At 35.1% G+C, this 27,837-nt stretch overlaps 1 protein-coding gene across 6 annotated transcripts in view; it reads right to left on the reverse strand.

Moving 5' to 3' along the window:
* PCDH9 (protocadherin 9) overlaps positions 1 to 27,837 on the reverse strand; it is an 827,735-nt gene that overhangs the window by 53,460 nt on the left and 746,438 nt on the right. The window contains exon 5 of one of the 6 annotated variants that reach the window (XM_082701263.1): positions 10,304 to 10,326. The exons of the other annotated variants lie outside the window; for them this stretch is intronic. Within the exon in view, the coding sequence (XP_082557389.1) occupies positions 10,319 to 10,326 (8 nt within the window). The 3' untranslated portion in view covers positions 10,304 to 10,318. Of the gene's footprint in view, positions 1 to 10,303; positions 10,327 to 27,837 lie in introns of those variants that run through there. 6 annotated transcript variants of the gene reach the window in all.

Consider the following 27,837-nt stretch of genomic DNA (forward strand, 5'->3'; position numbering starts at 1 on the left):
ATGGAGAACATCATACTTCTAAAACAAGATCAAATGTGGAAACGCTTTCATTTTGACCAAGGTAGTTTAGCTATGTTAAAAAAAAAAAAAAAAAAAAAAGCCCCTCCCTCTTTCTACCACCATTAGGGGCCCTGCTCCCACTTCTAATTTCTATAGCATGTAGGAGCTACCTAGAATTTTCATATAAACTGGCCTCATTCCATCCCATGACTCATCCTGTACCAACGTTAATATGCATAAAAATTGCTATTGATACATATTCTTATTCAGAAAGTCTGAGGTGGGGCCTGAAAGTCTGCATTTCAACAAGTTCTCAGGTGATGCCTTGCTCTGGGGTCATGGCCACACTGGAGTAACGTGACCAGAGTACAAGCTGAAGGTGAGTTTCCCAACACCATCTAATGGCACATCTACAGAGGACCCATTGCTTGATTGTGCATAGTTTCTTACCTTCCCAACAACTTAAACTGAGTGAAGATTTTTTATTTTTTCCCTCCAGCTTGATCAAGAAACAAGAACAGTCAATATCCCTTATTCACACATTCTATATTTACAAATTTGCCTACTTGCCAAAACGTATCTGTAATCACAGAAATCAATGACCATGATTTTGCCGTCAGTGATGCACATGCACAGAACTGTGGAAAATGTGAGTTGTCTGATGTCCCCGTTCACTGCTGAAGGTCAGCAAGGTGACTTTCTGCCTTCTTGGTTCAATTCTTACATTGTAATCAAATGTCCTTTTTGAGGTCTATTTACTGCCACATTTTGTTGCATTTTTGTGCTTTTTTTTTTTTTTTTTTTTTTTTTTGGTGATTTCACTGTCTAAAATGACCCCAAGCACAAGGCAAGAAGTGCTGCCTAGAGTTTTTAAGCTCAAAAAAGCTGCAATGTACCTTTCAGAAAAAGTGCCTATGTTAGATAAGCTTTGTTCAGGCATGAGTTATGGTGCTGTTGGCCATGAGTTCAATGTTAATGAAGCAATGATATATATTAAATAAAGTGTCTTTAAATAGCAACAAGCATAAAACAAGTTTATATATTGATTGTTTGATGAAAATATTGTGATCAGATGCTCATAGGAACCTAACCCTGTACTTCCTCAAAGAGCTATGATTCGGTGTTGGCTAATTTAGTGTTCATGGTGACTTTATCGAACAAAACTACTGCAAATAACAAGAATTAACTATGCTTTCTGTACTAATCTCAGAAGAAAACTTTAATGGGAACAAAGACTCCAAATTGATGTCTCTTTTGACTATAATATTCCTTTTTGGGTGTCCACTCTGACTCTCAAACCAGACATTTCTAAACCAAGCAGTAAAAAATAGTTTATTAACTGAAAGATTAAGCTTTTACAGAATTGCTGAAGCTTTACAGAAGCTTTGCATTTTAAAGGTTAGCCCAAAACCACTCTTTTGAAAGAATCTTCCGGTTTAGGCATTTGACAAGGTCATCTCTTTTTACAATATACTTCTTCTTTCAATTCCTGTCTGTGATAAACCGAAATCTGTTTTCTTCAAATTTCCTCTGCAAACCCCTTAACAGGTTCATAGCTCTTGTTCTTCAAATATAATACTCTGTATTTATCTTTCTCACCAATAGTTTCTCTTTTGGTCGGTCCATTTTGCTTAAGAAAAAAAAAAAAGGTTTAAATTCATCACTGTATGAAAGACAGTAATGTAACTTCTTTACAAAAGGCAATTGAAACAAAGTACAAAAACGAAGATGATGCATCAGAACTGTTACAGTGACTGTATTCAGTCTAGATAGAGTAAACTAAGGACTATTAAGAGCAAAAGAAAATCCTATTATGAGAGCCAAAATCAATTAACCACTGAACAAATATGTTCAGCACCTACTAAGTGAGATGAAGCTTCATGCCTAAATTAAATAACTTATTTAATTCTTACAACACTTCTTTGTTAATAGGTCTGTCATATGAGATGATACATAATGCTTAGGTAATTTGTTCAAGGTCAGAATTAGTACACAGCAGAAGTAGAAAGCAAGTCTGGCAATGAGCTCCAAGGTCCCACCTTTCCATTTTGCTGTCATGAGCAGGAAAAGAAAGAAAGAAAGAAAGAAAAGAAATAAAGAAAGAAAGAAAGAAAGAAAGAAAGAAAGAAAGAAAGAAAGAAAGAAAGAAAGAAAGGGAGAGAGAAAAAGGAAGGAAGGAAGGAAGGAAGGAAGGAAGGAAGGAAGGAAGGAAGGAAGGAAGGAAGGAAGGAGAAAAACGAAAGTTAAGAGAGTTATATCCATTCGCTATGGAATTTGCAGCTTCTCTCACAGGAGAAAAGGAGTACAGAGTGTCACAAGTCAAAAGATGATCAAGATTTGAGATGAATTAAGCCAGACAAATAAATTCAGAGAACCCACCCAAACTGTCATAAACAAGGTTGCATCAAGATGAGCTTTGGTAAGTAGGCAAGATTTGCATGGGTAAAGAGAAATGTGGACACTAAAGTATTTCTATCAAGAGAAGTGGCCAGAATTGCAATATACAAATGGAGAAGTACAAGGTTTGAATGAGGACATTGGTGAAATCAGTTTTTCTGAATCAGAGGATTTCTTCAGGGCAATGTTAGAGAGATAAACCTTGAAGGGCAAGTTATTAGGAAAACTGGATGTTTTCCAGGTGAGGGTAGGGGGTATATTGTTTACTCGAACAAGATTAGCTACAGATGCCAAAATGAATGAAACCATTTATCAATTAATCCTTTAGGTAATTTAAACCAGCAGGTTCTCAAATCCTTTACAGCCAACTTTAGACTCTTCAGGGAATACGACAGATCATCAACATAGGTGTACATTTAACAACAGGTGTTTAAACTCCCAGTTGCTAAACTGCATGCAAAGATTCAACTTCACCTGATTACTTCCTCTCAGATGTCCATTCCTTACATTGTAAGACCTCACAGGATAAGAATTATCTCATGATCACTGTTTACTAGATCACTGAGGTATACTTTGATTAAAAATCATTTGTGTGTCCTCACAACAATTTCCTTTCAAATGAGAAAACGAAACTTAGTTAACTATAAACTGTATCTGCATTTGACACACACCTTTGTCTATTAACACAAATGCCCCTCAAATATAATCTAAATCATACACTTTAAGATTATTTCCAATATTATTCAGTAATTTTATCAATGCAGAAAACTCACAAGATTTTTTATTGTCATAGTAACTGGATTAATGTATTGCTTCTATAACTAGCATAGAAATATAGAAATACTCACCAGTGATATACTCTGAGCAATGCAATATGGCTTGTCATTCCAACTAAAATTAAATTTGATACAATATAAGCAGTATAATTAAGTTGCTTATAAAAATTAAGTTTAAGTTGATGATTATATAATGATAATAATTTGACAGAATTTTACAATCTCCCTAATACAACACACAGTAAATTATTAATCATTTCATCTTAAGCAAAACTATTAATTAAAGGAAAATACTGATTTTATCAAATGTTAATGACACAGTCATTTCTGTTATCCATAGGACACCGTTGGCAGGAGTTTAATTATTTTCAGCATTTTTATTAGCCTTTGTCTAGAAATAAAGTATTTAAAATGTTAGAATGAATTTACCAGATTTCATACAGCTATTGTTACATAAAAATAAGACAAAATTCTTATTGTATTAATATATATTGTTTATAAAAGTTCCTTCATAAATTCAAAGATGACTTTCAAAGTAGCTAAATTCACCTTTCTAGATAAAACAATTATAAACTCCCATTTTAATAAAGTAACTAATACATATGGACAACTTTTTTTTTCTTTTTAAGGATGCCCGTTGATTTTTTTATTTTGAATGTTGACTTGGATTGGATTTACTTTGTTTTATAAACAATTACAAAATAGTTAGTTGGCAACTGGATTTCACTATTAGTATGAAGCATAAGAGAACAAATCTTTCTCTTCTATAACAAAATAAGTATATGGTACATTATAGACTATATCTTTTTAGTTTCAGCATGTTTCTTTGTTTGCCTGTGTTGTTTTTCATGGGGATAACTAACCTCTTGCAAAGTCATTTATAAATAGGGTGGGCAAAATGTTACCGTACAAAATGTCACATTTATTTTTAGTTTCATTTTAAATTGTTACGAACTTTGTTTTTGTTTTCACAAAGCTTCTTTCCCCACTGCTGTTTGGTAAATAATTTTTTCTCTGAAGTCATGTAAATTTGTTCTAATTTCAGGCAAAAGACAACTGCTAATGGTCATTTCATACTACACTGGCTTCTTGGGCCTCTTTTTGGCTACTCTCAAGTATAATCAAACCTGATGGATATCACAGAAATAAAGTAAAACATTTAAGGTAACACAGTTGACACTGAATGATATCATTTCACAGTTTCATCATAAAATTGACTACATTTCAGATGCCTAAAGTTCTAATTCAGTACCTAAAAGCACAAGAAAAGCATTACACCCCTTATTGTATCATTTTTCGTCTGAAAGTCATTTGAGCCATCCTGAAGGTTTTTTAGTTCGAAGGAATGTCAGCATTCCACAAAGGCTGTTGATATTCTTCATTAGCTATAACATAGTTAAAATCTAGCACCTGCAATAAATCAAAGTATTGGAAGATTGCATTAAAACTTATGACAGTTACAGAGTTTGGTGGGTGTTGGTTGTTTTTTCCTCCCTAGTATACCAGGGTCATCACTCATAATAGTGAAAAGTATAGCATAAAGGGGAAAAAAAATTCGGAATGTTCCTAAAAATAAAATAGAAAGCCCTCAGGAGTCCTTTCAGAACAACAATAAAAAGTATTGCTAGCTGTAAAATTTGTAAGCAGGTTCCATCCTGTCGGCACAGAAACAATGAAGATGAATTACATTCTAGGAGAAACATTGAGACTGTCTGGTAACATAGTGGCAAATCTACAGTGAGGACAAAGCACAAACTACTTCTTCTATGTCTTAAGCTGAAGGTTGTTGGAACAAGGAGGTATGAATTAAATGGTGACACAGGACCATCCCTAGAAATTATCTCTTTAACCATTCAATTCGTTCATCTGGCCATTATTTGGGCTATTTGGTTTTCAGAACCTCTCTGTTAGCTCTGAGCTCATGAACACCAGGGTATAATTACATGTGTTAAGTGGCATAAGCACATGTACTTTTAAAATATAAGAGCTGAATATGAGTTGAGGAGATGATAGTTATTTATATCTCTTTCAACTATCTTTAGGTGTGATGAGAAAACAAGTCTGAGGTTTATTTGGCTAGCTCTAAAAAAAAGGTGCTTTTGTCTAGGGTAAGAGGACATTTAGGCTATGTGGGAGATGTTGGCAGCTGGTAGGGAATGTTGGGGAGCATCCCACAGAGCTCTGCAGAGCAAACCCACCTCCTAGAGACTCATCTGCAGGGAAACCAAGAATCTTGTTTTGCATATGTCCTTGTTTGATGCCCTGGATATTCCTGCGGTAACTGAAAAGACATGTTGTTAAAAAGGGAAATATATGGATAGGGTTTGTTTTGCAAAAGCTGATGCCCACGTTGATGGCAGGTTGTAAGTTTAATAACAAACTTCCCATATCCTGAGCCAAGGTCAGCATATGCAAAATGAAACTCACACCACACAGCAGAAAGGGGGAGCGTGTTTATTAAACCTTAACTGTAATTCTCAAAGGATGTTTTGGTGTGCAATATGCCTACCCTCTCTTAAAACAGCTTGACTTTTAATTTAAATTTAAAACTCAGAGGTTTACTTTCTTATGTGTTTATGAATGTTAATTAAAAGAGACATTGGCTATTTTGAGCAACTATTTAAAGTCTTTATTTGACAATATTTGAAAGTTGCTTACCTTTTATGCTGTTTTTCAAATTTTCTACCTGTAAGTAATGAATGTGGCTTGAGTCAATTGTACATTAAAAATTGAAAGTAATATTAGGTTCTTTGAAAAATCACTGAAAATTGCCATAATTCATGTTCCAGAGTCTTGATGATTGATTGCATTAAAGCGGTAGTGAATTCAAGGTGAACTGAAATAAATGTTAAATGAAGGATCTTTTTAACCTCATCAATACCCTTCTAATACATTGAGATTTCTGAGTTTGAGGTATAACTAACAGTAACCACATTTGAAGCAATTACCTAGCACTAGATACGGTATTTGTGTGAGTACCTAATAATCTCCTAAACCTATCCTTTTCTCAGCTGAGCTAATTTTTGATGGAACACCATTGAGAACAATAGGTCACTCACAGCAAATGAAGTGGGGCTGCCACTGTGTGCCCTCAAGAGCTCTTACATAGCCCTGGGTTGGATGGCTGATGAGGTAATCTGCATAATAACATGGCCCTAGTGTGTTTCCATTAAGCCAATGAAGCATTGAATATATACCAAAGTGCCACTATGAAGTGGACTGGATCTATAGACCCACAATATCTTTACTCATTTGACAGGAAGAACTGTGTGCTAAGCTCATAATTACACCTCTTTACTCTTCCACTCAGTTCACATTTTGTCTGTTGGCAGTAAAGTATCATTCCAAGTATAATTCTAACTAAGTTAAATTGAGTTAAAATGCATAGCTCTAATTATTTGTGTGTATGCTCTGTGGACTAAATGTGTGTAAATAATTACTAATTCAAATTGATAAATTTTAATGCAAATATATATAAATAATACGCAGTAGTGTTTATATGGAGTGAACAATAGGTGAAAATATAATTTATTTAGAAAGCAATAAATACTAATGACTTTCATGTCATTAGTTTTTCTTGTCGAAATAGCATTTTCCTTTTTAAGATTCATTTATTTGGTATCTCCAGTGTCAGCAAAAATCATAGTTAAAATGAGATTTCAAAATTGAATTCAGTGAATAGTTTAAGGCATGTGTTTAAAGCATATCTATAAAGATGTTTTCTGTGCACAAAAAAAAGGAGTAAACAACACATACATACCACATAAATTCGACTTGTTTTACTTACTGATGCCCAGAATATACATTTTAAGGTAAAATAAAGTTTGATCTTAAAATGACTCAAAGTACTGGATTCTTTTTTTTTTTTTTTTTTAATTTGAGAGACAGAGCACTAGCAGAGAGTGGAGGCAGGGAATGGGCAGAGGGAGAGGGATAAGCAGTCTCCCTGCTTGATGATGTGGGGCTTTATCCCAGGACCCCAAGATGATGACCTGAAACAATGTCAGAGGCTTAAATGACTGAGCCACTCAGGCCCCCCCAAGTACCAGCTTCTTTTTTTTTTTTTTTAAAGGCATAAGCCATAGGACAAGCTCATTAAGAAATGTGTAAGCTTATGTGCAGTGTTAACCACTGGCTCCATTAGTGTTTGAGCAGCTATTCAAGGTCCTTTCTTTAGCTGTGTAATGTGATACCACTCATTGGCTTATGTTAAAGTTAATGCTTTTAAATTTATAAGAAAAAAAAACCTCTTAATTTTGTAATGTCAGATTTTTAAATTGAAAATATTTTGATTAAATTAGGCAGAGTTCTATTTTAAGTCACTAGTCAAGATACTGGAACCACCTTCTTTGTCTGACATCATTTTGGAAATTTGATCCAATCTCCATTAGACTTGTTATGGAGTACTGTCCTTAGAATGCACTTTAAATATGATCTGTATTTCCGCTGTTATTTTTCAATAAAATCTATCAATAACATTTTAAAATGGATAGAGTACCAACTTGTTTAAACAGTCATTTAAAATCTTTCATGAGAAGTTAAAACTCGGTTTATCAACTTAAAGGAAGTAATTTCCTGATGATATGTAAACATAATGGATATCTATCTTTTAGTCAAAATTGCTGTTTCATACAGTACTATTGCATGAGAGCTACATTTCAGGAATATTGAATTTAGGCATTAGCGAAAGTTTGGTCCCTTCCTTCAGGGAGCTATTTTCAAAGTCATTATCACAGGATGATCCCAACATTGTATGGATCCAACTAAGATTCTGAGGGTGAAACCCTCTATCCATTGTGAGAAGACTCTATCCATGAACACATATCTTTCCTATATTTTCTTTGTCTGAAATAAAATGATTACAATCCTACAAGTTCCTAGAGATGACCAATATCTGTATGCATGTTTCTCTGCCTCTCTCTCTTCTCTGTCTCTCTGTCCCTCTTTCTCTATCTCTATTTGTATCGATTTGGCCATGAATGTGGCTGAGGGATGTGTATATGTGTGTGTGCACACATATATAATCTTGTAATATAACAAGACCGGCCAAATGAGGCACAAAGTGTAAGAAAAGGACAACCATATCACATTCTAACTGTAGCTCTTGTGCTCAGTATAGTTCTAACTGCTAACTATGAGCAATATCTTAAACAACTTACATGTTTTATCTAGCTTCTTTCTCCCTTCACCTATAAAAAGAGATGATTATGTAAAGTCCCTTATTTTTTTTGCGATTCTTAGTATGACTAAACAATCCAAATGCCCTTTAGATTTATTTCACTTATCACCATCTTATCAGATCTTTTGATTTTTCTGCATTGGTAAAACTAAAAATACAGTATATTTTTATTTAAAAAATGGTCAAGATTAAGGTTGTCTACTGGAATATCCAGCTGAAGCATTAGCCAGAAATCAATTGAGAAGTATACATATCAGGTTTGATGGAAATAAAAAGATAAATCATGAAATTAGAATAAAGAAAATCATAAAATAGAAGTCTGGTATTGAAATACTACCTTTGGGAGTTCACTCCAAAAGATATACCCTCAAAATGTGAGAGAAAATTATGAAGATCATTCCAGGTCCTCCTTGCTTAATTTATAGATTCAAGACAGACTCCATAGTAAATTCTATAACCAAAATATGTAAAAGCCAGATGGCAGAGTTCAATTTTTATTGACTTTCATGAGAAAATGTACTTAAATATGAGCAACTATATTGGTACATGTGAGCATATTTTCTTCATGCATTATGCATTCTTTTCCGCATGTCAGTGTGTACATATTTCCATGAACACACATTGAGGCTTGGAATAATGATGTTGGGCCTACTACTTTTGCAGTTTCTAAAGAAACAAAGTTTATTTTTTGATTTCATTTTTACTTTATTTTATTTAAACACATATTCATCCACTGGAACAGGTTTGGTAAATTCTTCTTGACTTGACTGTCTACAAATACATAGATTCCTTTAGCCGTGGAGCAAGAGGTCCTAAATCTTCCATCATGGGTGATGATTTGATCAGTCTAAATATTCAGCAGGTCCTTTATCACTAGGAGTGTAATACTTATTTTAATTGGTAAACATTTAAGATGTTTATACGGAAAAGATGATGATTTCATTCCAACAGCTGTCTGAAGCATGATCTTACCCAGCAGTAAGTTTATTTTTTTTAAAGTCTTCTTTGCAAAACTAATATACTTAGGATATATGGGGAAATGATTAGGAATATCTTCTTTCTACCCACTGCATTAAATTGCCTAATTTTCTGACAGCTAGAAATACATTACCGGAGTATACAGAAAATGGAATTAAATAGAGAGTGAAACCCCATGCAGATTAAGGAAAGGAAAAAATGATTTCTATATGAGAAAGAAAACCTTGGAGAGAAGAAATAGCTAGATACTGCTACATCCCTCAACTATGTGAGTCAGAGAGTGATTTTCTCGCATTCTGCAAAGTAGATGCAAAGATTATGCCGAAAACAGGAGAGAACATAATTGTACAACTGCCAATGTGAATTGAGGACTCAAGTTGAATAGAGGCTCTGATGCTAACAAATTCAAAACTGGGAAAGGCTCAGGAGGTATTTCTCACAAAGTCTTCCAACCCTTTAACTCCCTAGCTCTGCATTTCAGAAAGGAAGGATGCATCTCCAGACATGTTTTGTTTGGTTTTGTTTTGTTTGTTTGTTTTTATCATGACTGCCCTTTTTGAAGGAATGGCCCTTCTCTTGTCTTAAAAGGGAGTAACACAGATGAACTTGCCTTAATACACAGAATTGAAGTGAAAGTACACCTCCCTCCCACAGCTGCGCCAGACATTCCTTTACTCGATTTTCTGGCTCATCACATTGCAAGAGTGAAGCCCCAACAGCAGGCAGGGAGCAGAACGACAAGGTTCTCTCTTGGAGAAATGTCATCTAATGGCTCTTGTAGTCCAAGTGATGTGCCACCTCTGGAGAACACAGCTGTCTGACAGTTATTTCTGAGTCATCTTGGTGTATTTCAAACACTTGATTCTCTTCCTTAGACACTTGTCAACATGTGCAGATGATGTTTTAACTGGAACATTGTCACCAGCTACATGAAATCGGGAAAAATCTGAGTAGCTGTGGAAACTGTGACTTCCAACTCAAGGAAGAATTATAGTGCTAGAAACAGAAACAGACCTCTTTAGAAGAGGCATTATTTTTATTCCTTTGAAGGTATGACTATTGTGTTAACTGATAATCGGTTAGGTTTATGCTTTTATTTTCTTTGTCTTTCTTGCACCCTGGCAGAGATGAAGGAGAAAATGGGCCTTATTAAATTACAAGATAGAGAAAAATGATAAAGTAGTCCTTTTTGGTTGTTGTTTGGTATATGAATGACACGTACAAATCACTCAGATTCCATCTCAAGTGGCTTGTGATTTATCTCTTCACAGTAACAAATTTTGTTGATCTTTGAGTAGCCATCGCCTAGTACAACTCTTAATATATTACAAGGGTCCAATAAATGTTTATTGAGTAATGATACATAAAATATAATTCATACATAGAATTCCTATAGGTGTAATCAGATGTTAGTATAAAGCTATTTTTGCAAATTTTAAAAAGTATCACTTTTTAAATTTATCTTTAAAAAATATTTTAATTTATTACAAAACTTTATGTATTACAAAATTTATTTATCACAAATTTACTACAATACTTTCAAAATAACTCAACGAGTACATTTAGTAAAATTTTCTATCAAGGTATATTCATATTAGGATTCACCATATCAAAATGAAGAGGTAAAAGAAAAGAAAAGAGAACCTATCATTTCCTCCTTGGATTCTAGATTCAACATGGGTGATTTACAAGGTCCTTTCAAAATCCACAAGTTCATGTTAAAAATGTATTTCTCCTAAACTAATCTTTTCTCAACAACCATTGATATTTTCTTTCCTGAAAAAATATTATTTTAGTCAATAATTTTAGATAACATGCTGATTTCATGGATATACTCTGTTGGAATTAGGTGATACATAAATAGAACCAAAAAATGATTATAATCAGGAAATAAACTTTCTCAATCTGTAAAGGTCCATTTTGTGATAACAAAAATAGTGATTTGGGTAGTTTTTTTTTTTTTTTATTTAAAAGATTTTATTTATTTATTTGTCAGAGAGAGAGAGCACAGGCAGAGTGGCAGGCAGAGTCAGAGGGAGAGGCAGGCTCCCTGCGGGGCAAGGAGCCCGATGTGGAACTCGATCCCAGGACGCTGGGATCATGACCTGAGCCGAAGGCAGCTGCTTAACCAACGGAGCCACCCAGGCGTCCCTGATTTGGGTAGTTCTTAAAACTCAAATGTCACTTTCCAAGGAAGCCATTTATTTATTTATCTATCTATTTATTTATGTATTTTTAAGATTTATTTATTTATTTGAGAGAGACAGAAAGAGAGTCGGGGGGAAGGGTGGAGGGAGAGAAAGAATCCTGGAGCAGACTCTCTGCTGAAAAGGGGGCCCAAAATGGCTCCACACAGGGCTTGATCCCAGGACTCCAGGATCATGATCTGAGCAGAAATCAGAAGTTGGCAGCTTAACCAGTGGAGCCACCCAGGCGCCCCTCAAAGAAGCCCTTTTACAAAGTATTCTTAACAGGTTAATTGCAATTTAATATCAAAATTAGAAAATGAGGGGTTCAAAGGTGACGAGTGAATGGAAGAAGCTTCATGTACCCCTCTAGAAAGAAAATGATAAGTCTGGGGTACTGCGCAGCAGAGTCCCCGAAGCTGAAGGGTAGCAGAGAGGATGTAGAGAACTGAAATAAAAATAAAAGGGCTACCCATGAAGGGGTTTTATACCTTGCTCAGGAGTTTGAACGTTTTTATGATGCTGAGGAGAAACCATTAAAATATTTTTGATGACGGGTAATAAAATTTGTTTTCGAAAGTTAACTCCAGGAACACTATAATGCCTAGAAAAGATAGAAAAAATGTCTCAGGATATAACCCAAGAAACGAAATCTATTTTTGTACAACTTCAATGCAGTCCTTACAGGTTATATTAAATCTCTACATCTCTTAAAGTATAATCAAGATGTCAAGATGTAAATATGTTTTTGAAACACAGAATATTGAAATGAAGAAATTTAAGTGACAAATATTTGAAGTAAAAATGGATTAAGTATACAAAATTTAGTTTTAAAAAAGGAAAAAAAAAAACAAAAAAACAAAAAAAAATGGACTCCATTGTAAGGAGAACAATTAAATTTGACATTACCAGAACAGACAGTGAACTCCTTTTTGATGCTTTTGTGAACACTACTAGAAGTGTTACAATGTTACTGCAAAAATGATTTTGAAAGCATGTAAGTTTGTTCTCCATTCACTGAAGGATGAATGTATCCAGTATTACTTTCTAGTAGTTTCAAGATTAAATAAAATGTGCCCAAAATATTGAATATATTATGAAAACAAAATTTTAAGATAATCTATTTTCTTCAATAGGCATTTGTTAGTTCCTTATAGTGTTCAAATACTGATTTATATTGGGTTTACCAAAATCGTGATACCTCTAATTTTATATTACCCATGACATATGACATAAATCTTCCTGGTAAGTTTTGGAAACAGTGTCTGGGATAAAAACATTAAATATTATTATTATTATTTTTTTTATAAATTTATTTTTTATTTTCAGCATAACAGTAAACATTAAATATTATTAATTTAAGTTCAACACATCCTGTGAAATATATGTGGCTAGAAAGCAAATGTTACATTAATTAAGCTGCCACATTTGTATGAATAGGATTCTTGTTTTGATTTTCTTGTTAAAATAAAACTAAGAAAGTTCAAAATGATTTTTCTTTGGTTTGGGTGTGTTTACAAGAGTGTTTGGTAGTCTTTAGAAATGGCTGCATCTGCAGAGCATAAATGTGTCTTAATTACAGGTTTTTTTAGGGTGAACATCTGTGCCCTTTTCTGCAACTATGTAGATACTTTGATGGTTATCTGAGAAGAATATGTGGTTAAATTTGTACACTGTACTTACTTGCTAATTCACTTTATTTAGTATAAATCAGGAATATTTAAAGGTTTATGTGCACAACTTTGACATACCACTTTATACTGAACACTTTTCTGTTTTCTATAATTAGTATAGAAGGTAAAATTAGAATCAAATAATTTTTTTTTAATTGGGATTCTGAGTTGATGAGAAGAAAACTTAAGATCTCTTCCACTTCCCTTTTCTTTAGTAAAGTAGTAGTTTCTTTTTTCTCCCACTCTTTGATAATCACTTTGGCTTTAAAATAACATGCTATGAAGGAAAGTACAATGTCCCTTGTTTTTGAAAAAGAAAGTTACTTAATTTCACTTTTTAAAATTATATATATCATTCTCACATGGATGAAAGTATATAGGAAAACTCGTTAGTCACAGAATATGAACTTAGGCACTTAGAAATAACAGTAGTCAGTTTGTCCTGAATTAGCAAGTAAGGAAGCAAGGCATATGGCGGGGCTGGACTGAGGATGATCCAGAAGGAAACACTTTTGATAGAAAGACTGGTATTTGGATATTATTGACAGAAAAGCCTAAAAACTGTCTATTTCTACTCCTCTGGGTATGACATTTTATTTGTGAAAAATATTGAAAATTAACTCCCCCAGAGAGCAGTGAAGAACTTCCTTTGGGAAGAATACCTGTCATGTACTGGGTCAGAAGAGCTCCAGTGAGAAGTTTAACAAAGAAAAAATTCAAAAATTTTGCTAAGTGCCTAACACTCCTGTAAAGCAAATACCTGCTGTGACCAAGAAGGCCAGAACATTTCCTTAGTTTGACTCAGTTTTAGAAATGTTTCTTCCTGATTCCAGTTCCCTGACTTCTTTTTTTAAAAGCATCTATTCTAGAAAACTTGTGATGATAAATTTTCTTTACCCCTTTGAGACAGAAATCTTCTATCATCTAGGAATTTCTTTCTCCAACACCTAGAAGCCATCCCTTTGAAATATAATCATGAAGAAAAAAATCAGACCCCTACTTCCCAGTCCCTGTGGGAGGGTAGGAGATGAACCTGGATAAGGGGACAATTAAGAAACACAAATAACTTAATCATTTAGACCAACCTCTTCCTTAAAGTACTTTACCATTAGCTTACCTCTCTTTTGTTTTAGTTTGTGAGTTCAATTTTCTCCCCCATTGCAATGGTCTTGAATAAAATCTCCCTTGCTATTTTTAACAAGTATCTGGTACAATTTTTCTTTGACCGCTGTCACTATTTCTTTGTATTGTGAATTAGAACCATATTAGCCAGTTACATCTTTGAAACTTCTAGGTATTGGTAAATTCATAAAATTATATTTTGCTGAATTTATAAGAAATATATAGAAGTGATAATGACACAGACTTAGTTGATTTAGCTTAATGATGTTTAGAGAAAATTATAAATGTTCTCTTTTAATTATAAGACCATCATTCTTGATGATATAAGATAAGTTTTAAAGTAATACTATGAATTCAAAAATGTTACAAGGGTGATACAATTGTTCTTTATATTTGGTAATGTCTCCCGTGAATCATATTTTTCTAAATTATTAATTATAAAGAAGCTTTCCCACAAATGAAGTCAATCAACAGGAGGAACATGAGGAAATTAGTTCACTAACTTTTCTGTTAACTTGTCATAATAACATGATCACCCATTCTTATGACTCAAACATCCATACAATCTACCAGAATAGTACTTGACTTTCTATATATTCTGCCCATGTGGAAAAATTTTGTTTATATTTCAAAAGAAATATTTTTTGTTTCTTAATTAAAGTGTTGCCCTTTATAGAAGTGATGGGTACTAAGATGTATTTTGTAATGTTCTAAGGCAAAATTTACGTGTGTTCAAAATGATGTATCCTTTTGTACCTATTTAGCTACAATAAAACTCTTTAAAATATTTTTTCTTCAACATTTTAATACACTTGAAATAAAATGGAGGTAGAACTTGAAGTACCTAACACATTAAAGTGACTCTTAAATTAATTTTAAATCGAGCTAGTTCTTAGCATTCAGGCTAGAACATGGAAAAATAACAAAAAAAAAAAGTTAACTACCAAATAAAATACTCCTTCTCATTGACTAGGAAAATCCTACTGACACTACTTACAATTTTCCCTCAAACACATATTTTGGTTTATTTGTTTCCTCAAATACCTCTGATAAGGACAACCTATGTTCTAAGGTGGCCGACCAAACCAGCAGGGAAATCGCAGTCCGGGCCAGTGCGGGTTTCTCCTCCTTCCTCTCCCATGCCAGCCCACCCCAGAAGCAAGAGTGGCACAGATACCAAAGTAAAAATGCATAAACTACCCTTTTGTGCTCAGGGCTCAGACCTTGGGAGATTACTCTCCTCCGAACTTGCTGGCATTAAGTAAACCGCAAGCTCCTCCAAGGTCTCCAAGTGCCACTTGGTATTTTGGCTAGGATCTAGTCCAGGCTCTGTTAACACCTCCTCAATGCTCCAGAAAAGTTGTAAGTAGTTTTCTTTAAAAGATCTGTGGTTGTGGGTTCACATGCTAGTCCTATTTCAATACAGTTCTCTTACTTCATCTCAGCAAATATAAAGTTTTTTCCAACTTCAAGAATCTAAATAAGCTATATCTGTCCCATTTCACAATACTTAATTTATGTGTTGATTCTTTCCCTCAAAACATACATACTGATTGTTAATTATGTGAAAACAAACACACACACACACACATATCTGTCCTCAAGATGCAGTTTGGAAGCTAAATCTTGTATGAAATTTAAGGTACATAAATAACTACTGTATAAGAAAGAAAGTGATAAATGCCACAGAATAACAATCAATAAAGTGTTATCGGGGCCTGGGTTTGGAGAGGTTATATAAAACTGTGAAATCTGGGACGGTTTCAGAATTTTAGCTGGTTTTAAAGGACATGAAGGATTTGGATTAGAAGCAGAATATGTTTAAAACATTCCAGATGGTGAACAACATATAAACAGGCAAGATCAAAAAATAACAAGTATAGAAAACATGTCTGTACATAACTCAACCTGGCTAGAACCCAGGCTTGGGAAAGGGAAACAGTGGAAGCTAGATTGGAAAAGATGAAACTATAGCAAATCATGATCACAAAACTAAGCAGTTTTGATTTGATATAGTAGCCAATAAATGGGGAGGCATTTAAGTATCAAGCAAAGGAAGGGCAGTATCAGAGCTCTAATATGAAAAACGTATTTGGCAGGGCACCTGGGTGGCTCAGTCAGTTAAGAGTCTGCTTCTGCTCAGGTCATGATCCCAGGATCCTGGGCTTGAGCCCCTCATCAGGTTCCCTGCTCGGAGGGGGCATTCTCCCTCCCGCTCTGTGTGATACTCTGCCTACCTGCACATGGTCTCTCTCTCTCTCTCTGTCAAATAAATTAATTTTTAAAAATCTTTTAAAAAATTGTATTTGGCAGGAGTTTAAAAACATATTGGAGGGAGAAAATGACCATTGGGAAGACGGGTCCCTAAGGACATAATTATAATTATCTGGGTATGAGGTAATTTGGTCTATAAACACGGAAGCATCAGGATACATTGAAGAAGTAGAATCTGTAAAACATGACCAGTGATTGGATGTGAAGAAAAGGCAGAGAGCAGATAGAAAGTCCCTGATAATTCTAACTTAGCCTGGTTCCTAGAAGGTCTTTTACTATTGATGTCTGGCACAACTGCTATGGAAAACAGTATGGTGGCTCTTCAAAAATTAAAAATTAGAATTTTCATATAATCTAACAATATTACATCCAAAGAAGTAAAAGAATGGTCTTACAGATAGTTGTACACTCACAATCACAGCAATATTATTAGTTCAATAGCCAAGAACTGAAAATGACCCAAATACCCACTGATGGGTGAATGGAAACAAAATGTGGCATATATGTACAACAGACAATTATCCAGTCAAAAAAAAAAAAAAAAAAAAGAAGGAAATTATGACATATGAGAGAATGTGGATAAACCTTAAGGCTGCTATGCTAAGAGAAATAGGCTAGTTACAAAAAGACACCTACCATTTCATTTCATTTATATGAGGTATTGAGAGTGGTCAGACTGGATAATTTTGAAAGTTGAATGGTAGCTGCCACATGCTTGGGGGAAAGAGTGATGTGGAGTTGTTATTAATGCCTATAGAGTTTTTGCAAGATGAGAAAGTTCTGAATATAGTCTGTACAACAGTATGATTATACTTAACACTGCAGAACTGTACAAGTAAAAATCTTTCTCATGACGGTAAATTGTGTGTCACATGCATTTTGTCTTAATCAAAATTATGTTTTTTTTAAATTTTACTAGAGAAATAAAAAGAAGAAAAAAAGAAAAAAAAGAAGGAAAAGGACCAAACAGAGATGACCTTTAAAATTTACCAGTTATCTATTTAAGAGCAACGTGAACAAGGCAGATATACTTGGTTTATGTAAGGGTAGGTGGTTCTATTGTAACAGGTGGATTAAATTAATTATTGGAACCTGTCAAAGAAAGGTTTTCAGAGTCCCCACTGTGAAAGTATGAGGATGATATAACAAGAGGCCTAAATTCCAGTCCTGGCTTCTGACACTGTCTATTTATAAGACCTTGGAAAAGTTACTTAATGACTCAATTAAAACAAACAATTCATAAACAATAATACCTGCTTCTCTCAAGGGATTATTATGAGATTCAAATAATGCACTTATTAGTGCTCAGTATACAAGAAAGGCAAACGTTATTATTATCTGCTGACCTCCTTGATGGGTTTTGTATAAACAATGATAGCAATTTCTAGGTTAATTGCTGCAGAGAGTATTGCCAGACTGTCAAGGGCGGGCCGAGACCATTATTAGCTATGAACATCACACAGGGCATGGAGGTCAGCGCTGAGAACAAACTAGATCATTTAGACTCAAAAGTTGGGACTCATTTACCAGGTCTTTATATTTGCATTCATATAATTTACTTTAGCACCCAGCACTCCTTTCCTCCTTGCTATAGTTTGTTAATTGCTATATTTTGTTAATAACTGTAGCTCTTTCAGGTAAATACTTTGCAGTAATAGAGGGAGGGATCGGAGGGGAACAGGCAGCCTCTGTGAATTTGACAGTATATGAAAAGGCAAGAGGAAAAATGAGCATCAGGGAGGAACTAAAAGTGATAGGATGATGCTACTTTTAGGAATTTGATTAGGGAATTCTCATTCATTTTGATGGCAACAGACAGGAAGCTGGGGAGAGAGGGAACAGCAGTTTCCACCACGGAGCTCAGGACTTTATGCATTTTATTATATTCAATTTTCCACAAAAATTCTACCAGATAGACTTTTATCCTCATTTTTCAGATGGGGGCACTGTAAGTACTTTGCCCCAAAGCACACCAGTAGTAAATGGTGGGTGACTTTCTAGCCAGTTCTCTCTAGCACGTGCACAGGCATTTCTACACTACCATTTGACCAAACTTCCACTTCTCAAAATGCACTCGGGTGGTTTGCTGGAAAGATCACAACCTCCATGGCATTTCATCTTCTAAATCTGAACCGTCTCTAACTGGAGGGCATATGTCTATAAAACAGAGGATATTCCTTTGGTGAACAACAAAATGTATTTCTTCCGTGAGAACAGACAGGTCAGCGTAGTTTAGAGCTGAAAGAATGCTCAGAGATCACCCCAGCTAATGTTCTCATTGAGGACAATTAGACCCAGAGAAAGAAAAGAATTTGTTCAAAGGCACTTGACCAGCTGATGATACTCTTCCCGTATATTATGCTGCTGTTTCACAAGACACAGCCAGTTTCAGGCACAGATTTAAGTTGCTAAGTATTACTTATCAATATTCTAAAGCCATTCAGGGATTAATAGAGTACTGTCTGATATGTGATTAACTCCATTAAAAACACTGAACTTGTTACTAAAAGATAACAGAAATTTCATTGCCAGTAGCAAAGTTACTTTATCAAAAGTTGTCAGTATTTGCCAGATGGAGTTAGGCTACTTTTTTTTGTAATTGCATATTATGACTCAGGTGCCTACTAGTAAGTGATATTCTTTCTTAACTCGATTACCAAAATTCTTGGAATTAACTCCATACTATTACCTGTAATCAGTAAAAAAATCAGCAAAAATCAGTAGTTCCACTCTTGGTGAAACAGGTGTTTTCCTGTGATCATTGCTCCCTATTAATTTCATCCTCTTTTTCTTAGTCCCTAATACTAGGCTGTGACTTTGTTTTGATCTACAGGGCAGGGGGGAAAAAAAAAAAAGAGGAAGTATGTTTGCCCTTTCATTCTTTTTCATTATAGTTAATAACCTGTATACTTTAATATGCTTTTAATAAGAAACATCAGGACAAGTAAGAGAACTATGCTTCCTCAATACTTAGTGTGACTTATAGAACTTTAAAGTTCATCTTGCTTTATTTCTTATAGACTTGTAAGTGAATATAGCCATGCTAGAAAACATTCATTAAGCTACAATGTAATATTTAGAAAATGCAGGTAACAAAAATTAAGAATAATAGTTAATAATAGTGGAGCTATTATTTAAGATAAAACATGATTGAATAAATGTAAATGTAGTACATTGGCTTTTAAATCATTATTTCCAGACCCAAGAATGAACCCTACCGCCACTACAACTAACCACTACTTGTATAGCCCACAGAATAAACTGAGGCTCCTTTAGGGTCAAAGTCCTGCATGAGATACTTAAACAAAACAAAACAAAAAATACAAAAAGCCATGCTTCAGTTCTCCTTTGTGACTGCTGTGCATCTGAGGAGAAACAGATGTTCAATTTACACACTATCAAAAACCAAAGTCAGAACATCCTCAAAACTGACTTCCCATGGAGTCAGACCACTCCTTAAAGATTAGAACACACATGCACAAAAGAAGGGGAAAAAAAAAAAGGTCAATACTTTTAAATTTACCAATACCTAAAACAGAAAAAACAAGGTTGAGTCAAGAGAACCTAGCACAATAGCCCTTATTCTAATACAGCAGAGGATCACTTAACATTAGGCCTTTAGCCGACTCAGTTGTTAAAAGGACCTCTGTTGTCCAAAACCTAAAGATGGGAGCTCCCTAATGCAATGAATGCAGAGCTGGCTGCTCTGGTTCACTGGCTCCTATATTTCACCTTTTACTTACTGCGCTGCCTGCTTTCCAAAAGTCACTGTGGATCATTCTCAAGCTTGATCTTAATATTTTCATTGATTTTTTAATAATAGAATTTAATTAACATGATCTTGTTATTGCACTTGTTCTTATGAATATATAGCTTAATTAAATATTTTATGTATCATAATTTAAGTGTCAAATCATATTTTTTGTCATGAAATCTACCGTGATCTCTCTTGAAAGACAAAATGAAAGTGTTATCAAAAAAAAAAAAAAAAGAAAGAAAGAAAGAAAGAAAGAAAGAAAAAGAAAAAAAATTAAAACAAAAAGTTCTGAATTAGATGTGGGTAAAATGTATGAAAGTTGGGAGGGAAATGTCATAAAAATCTGGAAAAGCTCTGTATCAAAAATCCTTCTTGTATTTTTTTTTTAAGATGGATTTATTTATTTCAGGAGAGAGAGCATGTGCAAGTGGGGGGAAAGGAAGAGTAAAGGGTAGGGGAGAGATTCCATGCCAAGTGCTGATCCCAACTTGAGGTTCAATCTCAGGACTCTGAGATCATGACCTGAGCTTAGCCCAGAAGTTAGTCACTTCACTGACTGAGCCACCCAGGTGCCCCTCGTTACTTGTATTTTAAATTCTAGACAATTTTGTACTTAAATATCACAAAAATTGATGAATTGCGGTATGGGCTAATCAAAGGAAAATTACAAGTTCCTTAAGGAGACTAACCAAAAAATAGCCCTGGCATTACATAAAAATAATTAGCAAATGGTTACACGTTTACAGGTTTTAAATTAAAATGTTTTTGGTATTCCTACTTTCATCAACGCATTTAAATAATCAATAATCTACCTAGGCCAACAGCATCAGTAGCATACATACATGTAATTATTAATAGTAGAAAAAAATTTAAAAAAAAATAGTTGAACTGAAAACAACACTAGCAACCAGTTTAATCAAGGTTCCTTCCCAGAATGTAATAGGTTTAAAGGATGTTGTGTTTTGCTGTGGTTATTCTGTCCTCGGTAAACAACCATGCCTGCCTATGAACAAAATATAATTGAGCCTGAATTGTTAGTCTTCTGTTCACATGGACTAAAGTGGGACCAACAGTCACGTTATTTTTAGTGGACTCTTGGTGTTCAGCTCACTGGGTGACACATGCTTTAGGACACTGGTTCTCAAATTAGAAAACTAAAATCACGTCGAGGCCTTGTCCAACCTCCCCGTCCCCCACTCCTCCCGCTACTCCTACCCCCCCCCCCACCAACAGACTGCTGAGCTCTACCCCTTGAGATTCTGATTTAAGAGCCTGGGGTGAGGATCCAGGATTGCATTTCAAGTGAGTTCCCAGGTGATACTGCTCCCATTGGCCCAGAGACCACATTTTAGGAACCAAAAAAGGAACTATTTTAGGAACTCTTTCAGGATGTTAAAAAACAACAACAACAAAAATACTTTTATCCTAGAAAATGTTGTAGCACTTGTCCGGATGAGAACAGGGTGATGTACTGTACACCTAAAAACCTATGTAATGCTGTTAATTAACTGGAATTAGAAACTTAAAAAAAAAAAGAAAATTTCACAATCTAAAAAAAACTGACATCAGCTAAGAAGACATGCAAAAGGCAAGGCATATACACAGTTTAATATATGTTAACCAATTGGTTGTCCACTGATGCATCCCAGAGTTGTCTAGAGCTCATGACATAAAGGATTTTAAGGGAATTAGCCAGAAAATCTCTTTCCTAAGAAAGGGTAATTGCATATTTGTACGAACAAACAAATGTGCCTTAGCATGTGCTAAGAAATAGCTGATAGAATCATACGCGCCTTTTTAAAAATTTGACTAAGCAATTTGAGAGAACTGAGAAGATGCTTACTATCACTCTTCTCATATCTATGCCTATCTTTCCTTCATCTTCCCTTTTCTGCCCGATATTGTTGTTTCTCTTCCTAATGTTTCTTTATTACTAGGTGTGCACTTAGGTGTAGTCACTATCACAAATGAGGTTTAAAGTCAATATCTCAGCAATAGCTCTGACTGTGTCACAAGCTGATCCTAAAGATACAATTCTGGTCATCAGTATAATATATTAGAATCTATTTGGAAAAAGTTTATCGAAGAAATTCAAATTGCAGAGAGAAAGGAAAATCCTCAAAGAGATACTCAAGGTTACATTTTCTTTTCCTCTTTAAAGGATTGATTATACAAATAATTTTGCTAAAAAGCCCTGAGGAGGAAGAGAAGTGCAAATTGTGTGGTTAAATGAAAACAGATTTAATCACATGGACTGTGCTGGAATCACTTTCGTTCAACGTTTCGAAGATGTAATAATTTTTTTACACCACCTTGCCTGAGCCCTGGTTTTTGTGAGAAGTAATCCATCCCGAGTTCATTTTACAGTTGTTAGCTCTTAAACTGTGGATGGGTAAGTGCTTGCTTTGTATTTGAAGTTATGCTCTCTGTAAAATAGCACTTTGAGAGTGGGACAATAAGTTAACCATTGTGTGTGTCTGTGTGTGGGGCAGGGGGAGTGGGTTTAAAACTATCCATTTTCACACTGACTCCATCAGAAAGTGTCATTAATTCATGAGATTGGGGTGCATAGTTTTTCAAAGCTAAAGGAGAAACCTGAAAATAATATGAAGCTCTGTTTTTAGGGGCTGCACTAAAGAGCTAGAATGTAACTATCTTCCGCTATAATAAGGGATGTGCCCATTTTATACAGAACTGCTTTTATATGCTCCAAGAATGAAGTGGCCACGTGAACATTACTTCTATCCATATACAGAAAGTAAATGAGAATGAGCACAGCTTTAGGCTTCTAAACAGACACAGTAAAAAAACTAAATTTTGATATTACATTTATTAAATAAAAAATAGTACAAATTAAAACTGATTTTCAATAGAATATTGAGTAAATGCCATGTATTTCTAATGCGACCACTGAACGCAACTACAGTATGACATTAAAACCTAATTCACTTTGAATGTCATATTATCCGAAATACAAAAATATCAGAATGCACAGAATTACGCTCAAGCACCATATCCTACAAGTGTAATATAACAGTTTTGTCTATCACAGATAAGTCAAAGATAAGTTACAGATAAGTCAAAACATAGCCACGCCCACCTATCCCTCTCCCTCAAGCACAGTAGGTTCTTCAAAGAAACTATGAGTTTTCATGTCTTCAACTGGACTTGAGACCTTTTGAGGTTAAGAGATGTGTTTTATATCCTTTTTTTATTCACTGTTCCAAACAATGTATTTATTAACTATTAAAGTGGAAAAATGTAAGAAGACTACTATTTTGGTGGCTTTTAGAACTTGCTACAACTTTCTGTTCATTAATCAGTCAAATGTTTCTATGTAAGAGGACTAGTCTTAAGTCTTACACTCTCATTTATAGTCAAGACTAATACGTATGGTTAGGCATTTTAGAGGCCGTAAGGTAAAGAAAAGATTTTGAGGCCACTCCGTTGTGTGAACGTGCAGTTTGCTGCTGAATTAGGAAGATGACAAAAGTTCACCAGGCAAGTCACCTTCAAGCCGCCAATAGATGGCTCTTGCCTCTCAAGGGAAACCAGGCAGAAACAGACACTTAGAATTTTCCACTGTATAGGCAATCCCTACCTAATTGTTTCACAGCAAGGACCCCAACAATCTGTACAGCAGATGTGACTACCTCACTTAACACTATCATATGAAGAAAACAAGGGCAGAATAATCAGATGCTAATGGTAAAGATGCGCAGAGAAACTGCTGCACGAGCACAGATACACCCCTCTCTCTGGCCATCTGTCCCACCGTGTGGGCTCCATATCACAAGAGGATGTGGGGAGAGTGGACAGCTGAGCACAGCTTACAGAGGACTTTTCCAGAACGACTAATGATGGCTTCCAATAGCAGGGGGACACTGGCACATAAGAGTTTTTAGTAACACGGCAAGGAATGTGCTGCTAACGTTACTTCAAGGACCCAAGGCTTTAACTATTATATATATATATATATATTTTTTTTAAATAAATGAGTGTCACAGTATCCTTTCCTCTCCTTTGCTGCATTCTAATGTTCATTCTTGAGCAGCAGGGTAAGACACATGGCTAAAGCTGCCATGCAGGAATTGTACGTGGCACTTTCTCGTGTCTGACACCCACACGGATGAAACACAGGTTGAGAGGGGCTGCTACAGGCTATCACGGATCAAGTCCATGCTGATGAAGTCCCGAGCCAAAGAAGCATGGTAGCTATACAGTTGGATCACCCTGATATTAGTGCTGACAGCAGGTCAGAACTCAGTGCAATACTTTTTTAAAATTTTTATTTAATTATTTGAGAGACAGCAAGAGAAGGAAGGAGAGCAGAGAGAGAGGGAAGAGGGAAAGGCAGACTCCCCACTGGTGTGGGGCTCTATCCCAGAACCCCAAGATCATGGCCTGAGCCAAAGGCAGATGTTTAACTGACTAAGCCAGCCACGCACCCCTCAGTGTAACATTTTAACACAGCTCGGGTGTTACATTAACTAATCATGACTTTCAAAACCTAAATGTAGGATAAGGGCGATTCTGCTCCTGGCACACCGAACTGGATGAATCAATCTTTGTTGAATGATTACAAGGACAGACCCATTTCACTGGCATGCAGGAAGGGGCATGCAGAGGCAAGCTTAGGGTGACAGGTGTGACTAGGGTGTGCTGACATGGGTCTTGGTGCAACAGAGATTCATGCCTGGGGATGAAGGGGCTGTATGTAAGTGCGGCGCACAACCTGACCTTGCTGTGGGTAACCTCTCCGGAGAAGAGGAGGAAGAGGAGGAGGGGGATGGGGAGGCGAAAAGGAGGCACAGAAAAACTACTTGGAGAAATGGAGCACACAAAGTTTAAAATCTCTGTGCATTATATTTGTGCATGTACATATAAAGCTGATGAAGGCAATTGACTTTCCGGAGTTATTTCTTAAAAAGGAAAAACTGGGATGACGGTAATTTAGTCCTCTCAGGTCGTGATCCTGAAGTCCTGGGATTGAGCCTGCATCTGGCTCTTTGCTCAGTGGGAGCCTGCTTCTCACTCTGCCTGCTGTTCCCCCTGCTCATGCACTTCCTCTCTCTCTCAAATAAATAAATAAAATCTTAAGAAACAAAAAAAGGAAAAACTACTCTTGGCTGTTTGATAGAGGTTCAGAATAACTGGACAAACAATGAACAAAACACAAAGATTAAGTTATTGTTTACCAGGTAGAGAAAAAAGGATCCATCAAGAAGGATTACACCTAGAATATATATGGATCTAGTGAAGTTCAAAGTCATCCAAATACGCAGTTGAGATCAGGGATTTATTTATACGTAGCATAGAGAAAAAAAAAAGCTCTAACTTCTTTCTAAATTGGCTCTTTAGTCATAAACAGTTTAGACTAAGCCATAAAGAGTTTAATCCTGAGGAATATATCGGGTTTCATGAATTAATGGACCTATATGAAGTAGATTTCTAATATTGAGATATTGATATATTAAGAGTCACACTAGATAAAACAATAGTTCTATCTTTAGAAGTTCAAGACAAAATCTTCAAAACTCTTACCCATTCCAATATCCTCTGAAGGTATTTCATATTACTTTCCTATTTCAGGGATTTCATTAAACCATATACTGAAACAACTGTAAGCAAGTGGAGAAGCTTGGGAAGTGATAAGACACAAGCAATACAAACCTCCATAAGGAACTGGCATTGTAATTGTACGGTGGATGCCACATACTGGGAGAAAAGATGGTGAAGGGATTGTGGTTGTTTTAAGGGAGAAAATCCCATTTTCTTCCATGGTCTATAAAATATGATACTATCTGTTTTCCTTTTTGGGGGACCCAGAAGTGTAACCTTCATTCAAGTAGAGGAAAAAAACAGTCCTGTCAACCGTGAGTTGACAACATACTGTTTCTATCAGTGTACACAATACTTGCAACACTGTATACATATAAAAAGAAATCTTATTTCTTTGAAGAATGGAATTTGAAACTATACTTTTAAAATAGCAGTTAAAATATTTCTCCTTCTGAAGACCATTGCCTTGGCAATAGCCTCTCTCTTAAGGATAGTGTTTTCATTCCTTAACTCCTTTCACTTTCTATTCTTTAGGAGACAAACCTACATCTCATAATTTATAAAGGATTAGAATTCATTATGGGACTTTACAAAGGATTAGAATTCATTTGGGAAATTCATTATGGGAAGAGCTTTAGCATTCGACAGTAAAGAAAACATACAGGATAAGTATTTGGAGTACGTATTTTCTTTGTTTTACAGTGACATAAAATATTTGATTAAAGTATGATAAGAGAAATAATAAGAGAAAACTTGTTCACATAAAATTATCACATATATCTGAAATAACTTCTATGCGAGTTAAAAATAACCCAGGGTGATTGTCCTCTTGTTAGACCTTGTGAGTCTTAGCACCAAACTAAACAAAATCAAGTTTTTATGATTTAAAGTTTTCTTGGAAAAAAACAAAACACATCAAAGATGTCCTAAAATCAGAAGTACAGCAAAAGGTTCTTAGAAGGTCATCTTAGGCAATATAACACAAAGCTAGTCACTGAAGCCATTACATTCTAAGGCACAAGTAAAGGAGTTAAAATTTTAAGCTAGATCTTGTCATGTGACTTTATTATGAAAAAGTCTCTTAATTCTTTCATTTCTCCTTGAAAAAATATTAAACTGTACAAACCACCCTGTAAGCATGTTATCTACTAGTAGTTTTAAAACTTTCATACCCTTATCCAGAGTCTACTTTAGAACTGCAGTAAATTAGACAGGAGGAGTTTTTAAGTTGTCTCTAAATGGCTATAATTAAACCCTCACTTAGAGCTTTGCCATCCATACCAAGGGCAAATTCAATGTGATAAGGGGTGCATAAGAGTTGAATTATTAAAAGGAAAAACGGAAAAAAAGAAAGAAAACCTGTGACTTGGCATCGATGCCTGTGTAAAGAGCGTAGGTTAGACGTTCCAATAATTTCTTCTAAAAAGAAGTTATTATATGAGGATCAGAAAGGGTAGGTGAATAGAAGAAAAATATCACAACCTTTCCTTTAAAGCTATGCTTAAAAGTGAACTTTCACCCAGGAAATCAATTAATTGTTAAACTTTTCATCTTATAAATACACTGTGAAAACAAATGTACTTCTTGAAAATGACCCCATTTCAAATGCAAAGGATACGGATAGGTCAAATTCTTTGAAATGAATCTAATTAGCAAGAATAGGCCACCTAGCCCATGGCCAAGGAAAGCTATCTGAAAAGACCCAGAAAAGGGGTTGATATTAATGTCAAGACTGGCAGAACTGGCAGATACAGAAGCAATATAGTTGCTAAGTTGAGTGAAAAAAGCAAAACAAACAAGCAAAAAACCCCAAAACCAGAAAACTGTACACTTTGAGACAGCTCTCTTCCCTAGCTCCTAAAACATTTTAAATACAAGCAAATACATATGACATTTCTGTTGTTTCAATTATAAAAGTGTTATAATAATTTCT

Source organism: Mustela nivalis, assembly GCF_964662115.1.
Source record: "Mustela nivalis genome assembly, chromosome: 15".
Classification (NCBI taxonomy): domain Eukaryota; kingdom Metazoa; phylum Chordata; class Mammalia; order Carnivora; family Mustelidae; genus Mustela; species Mustela nivalis.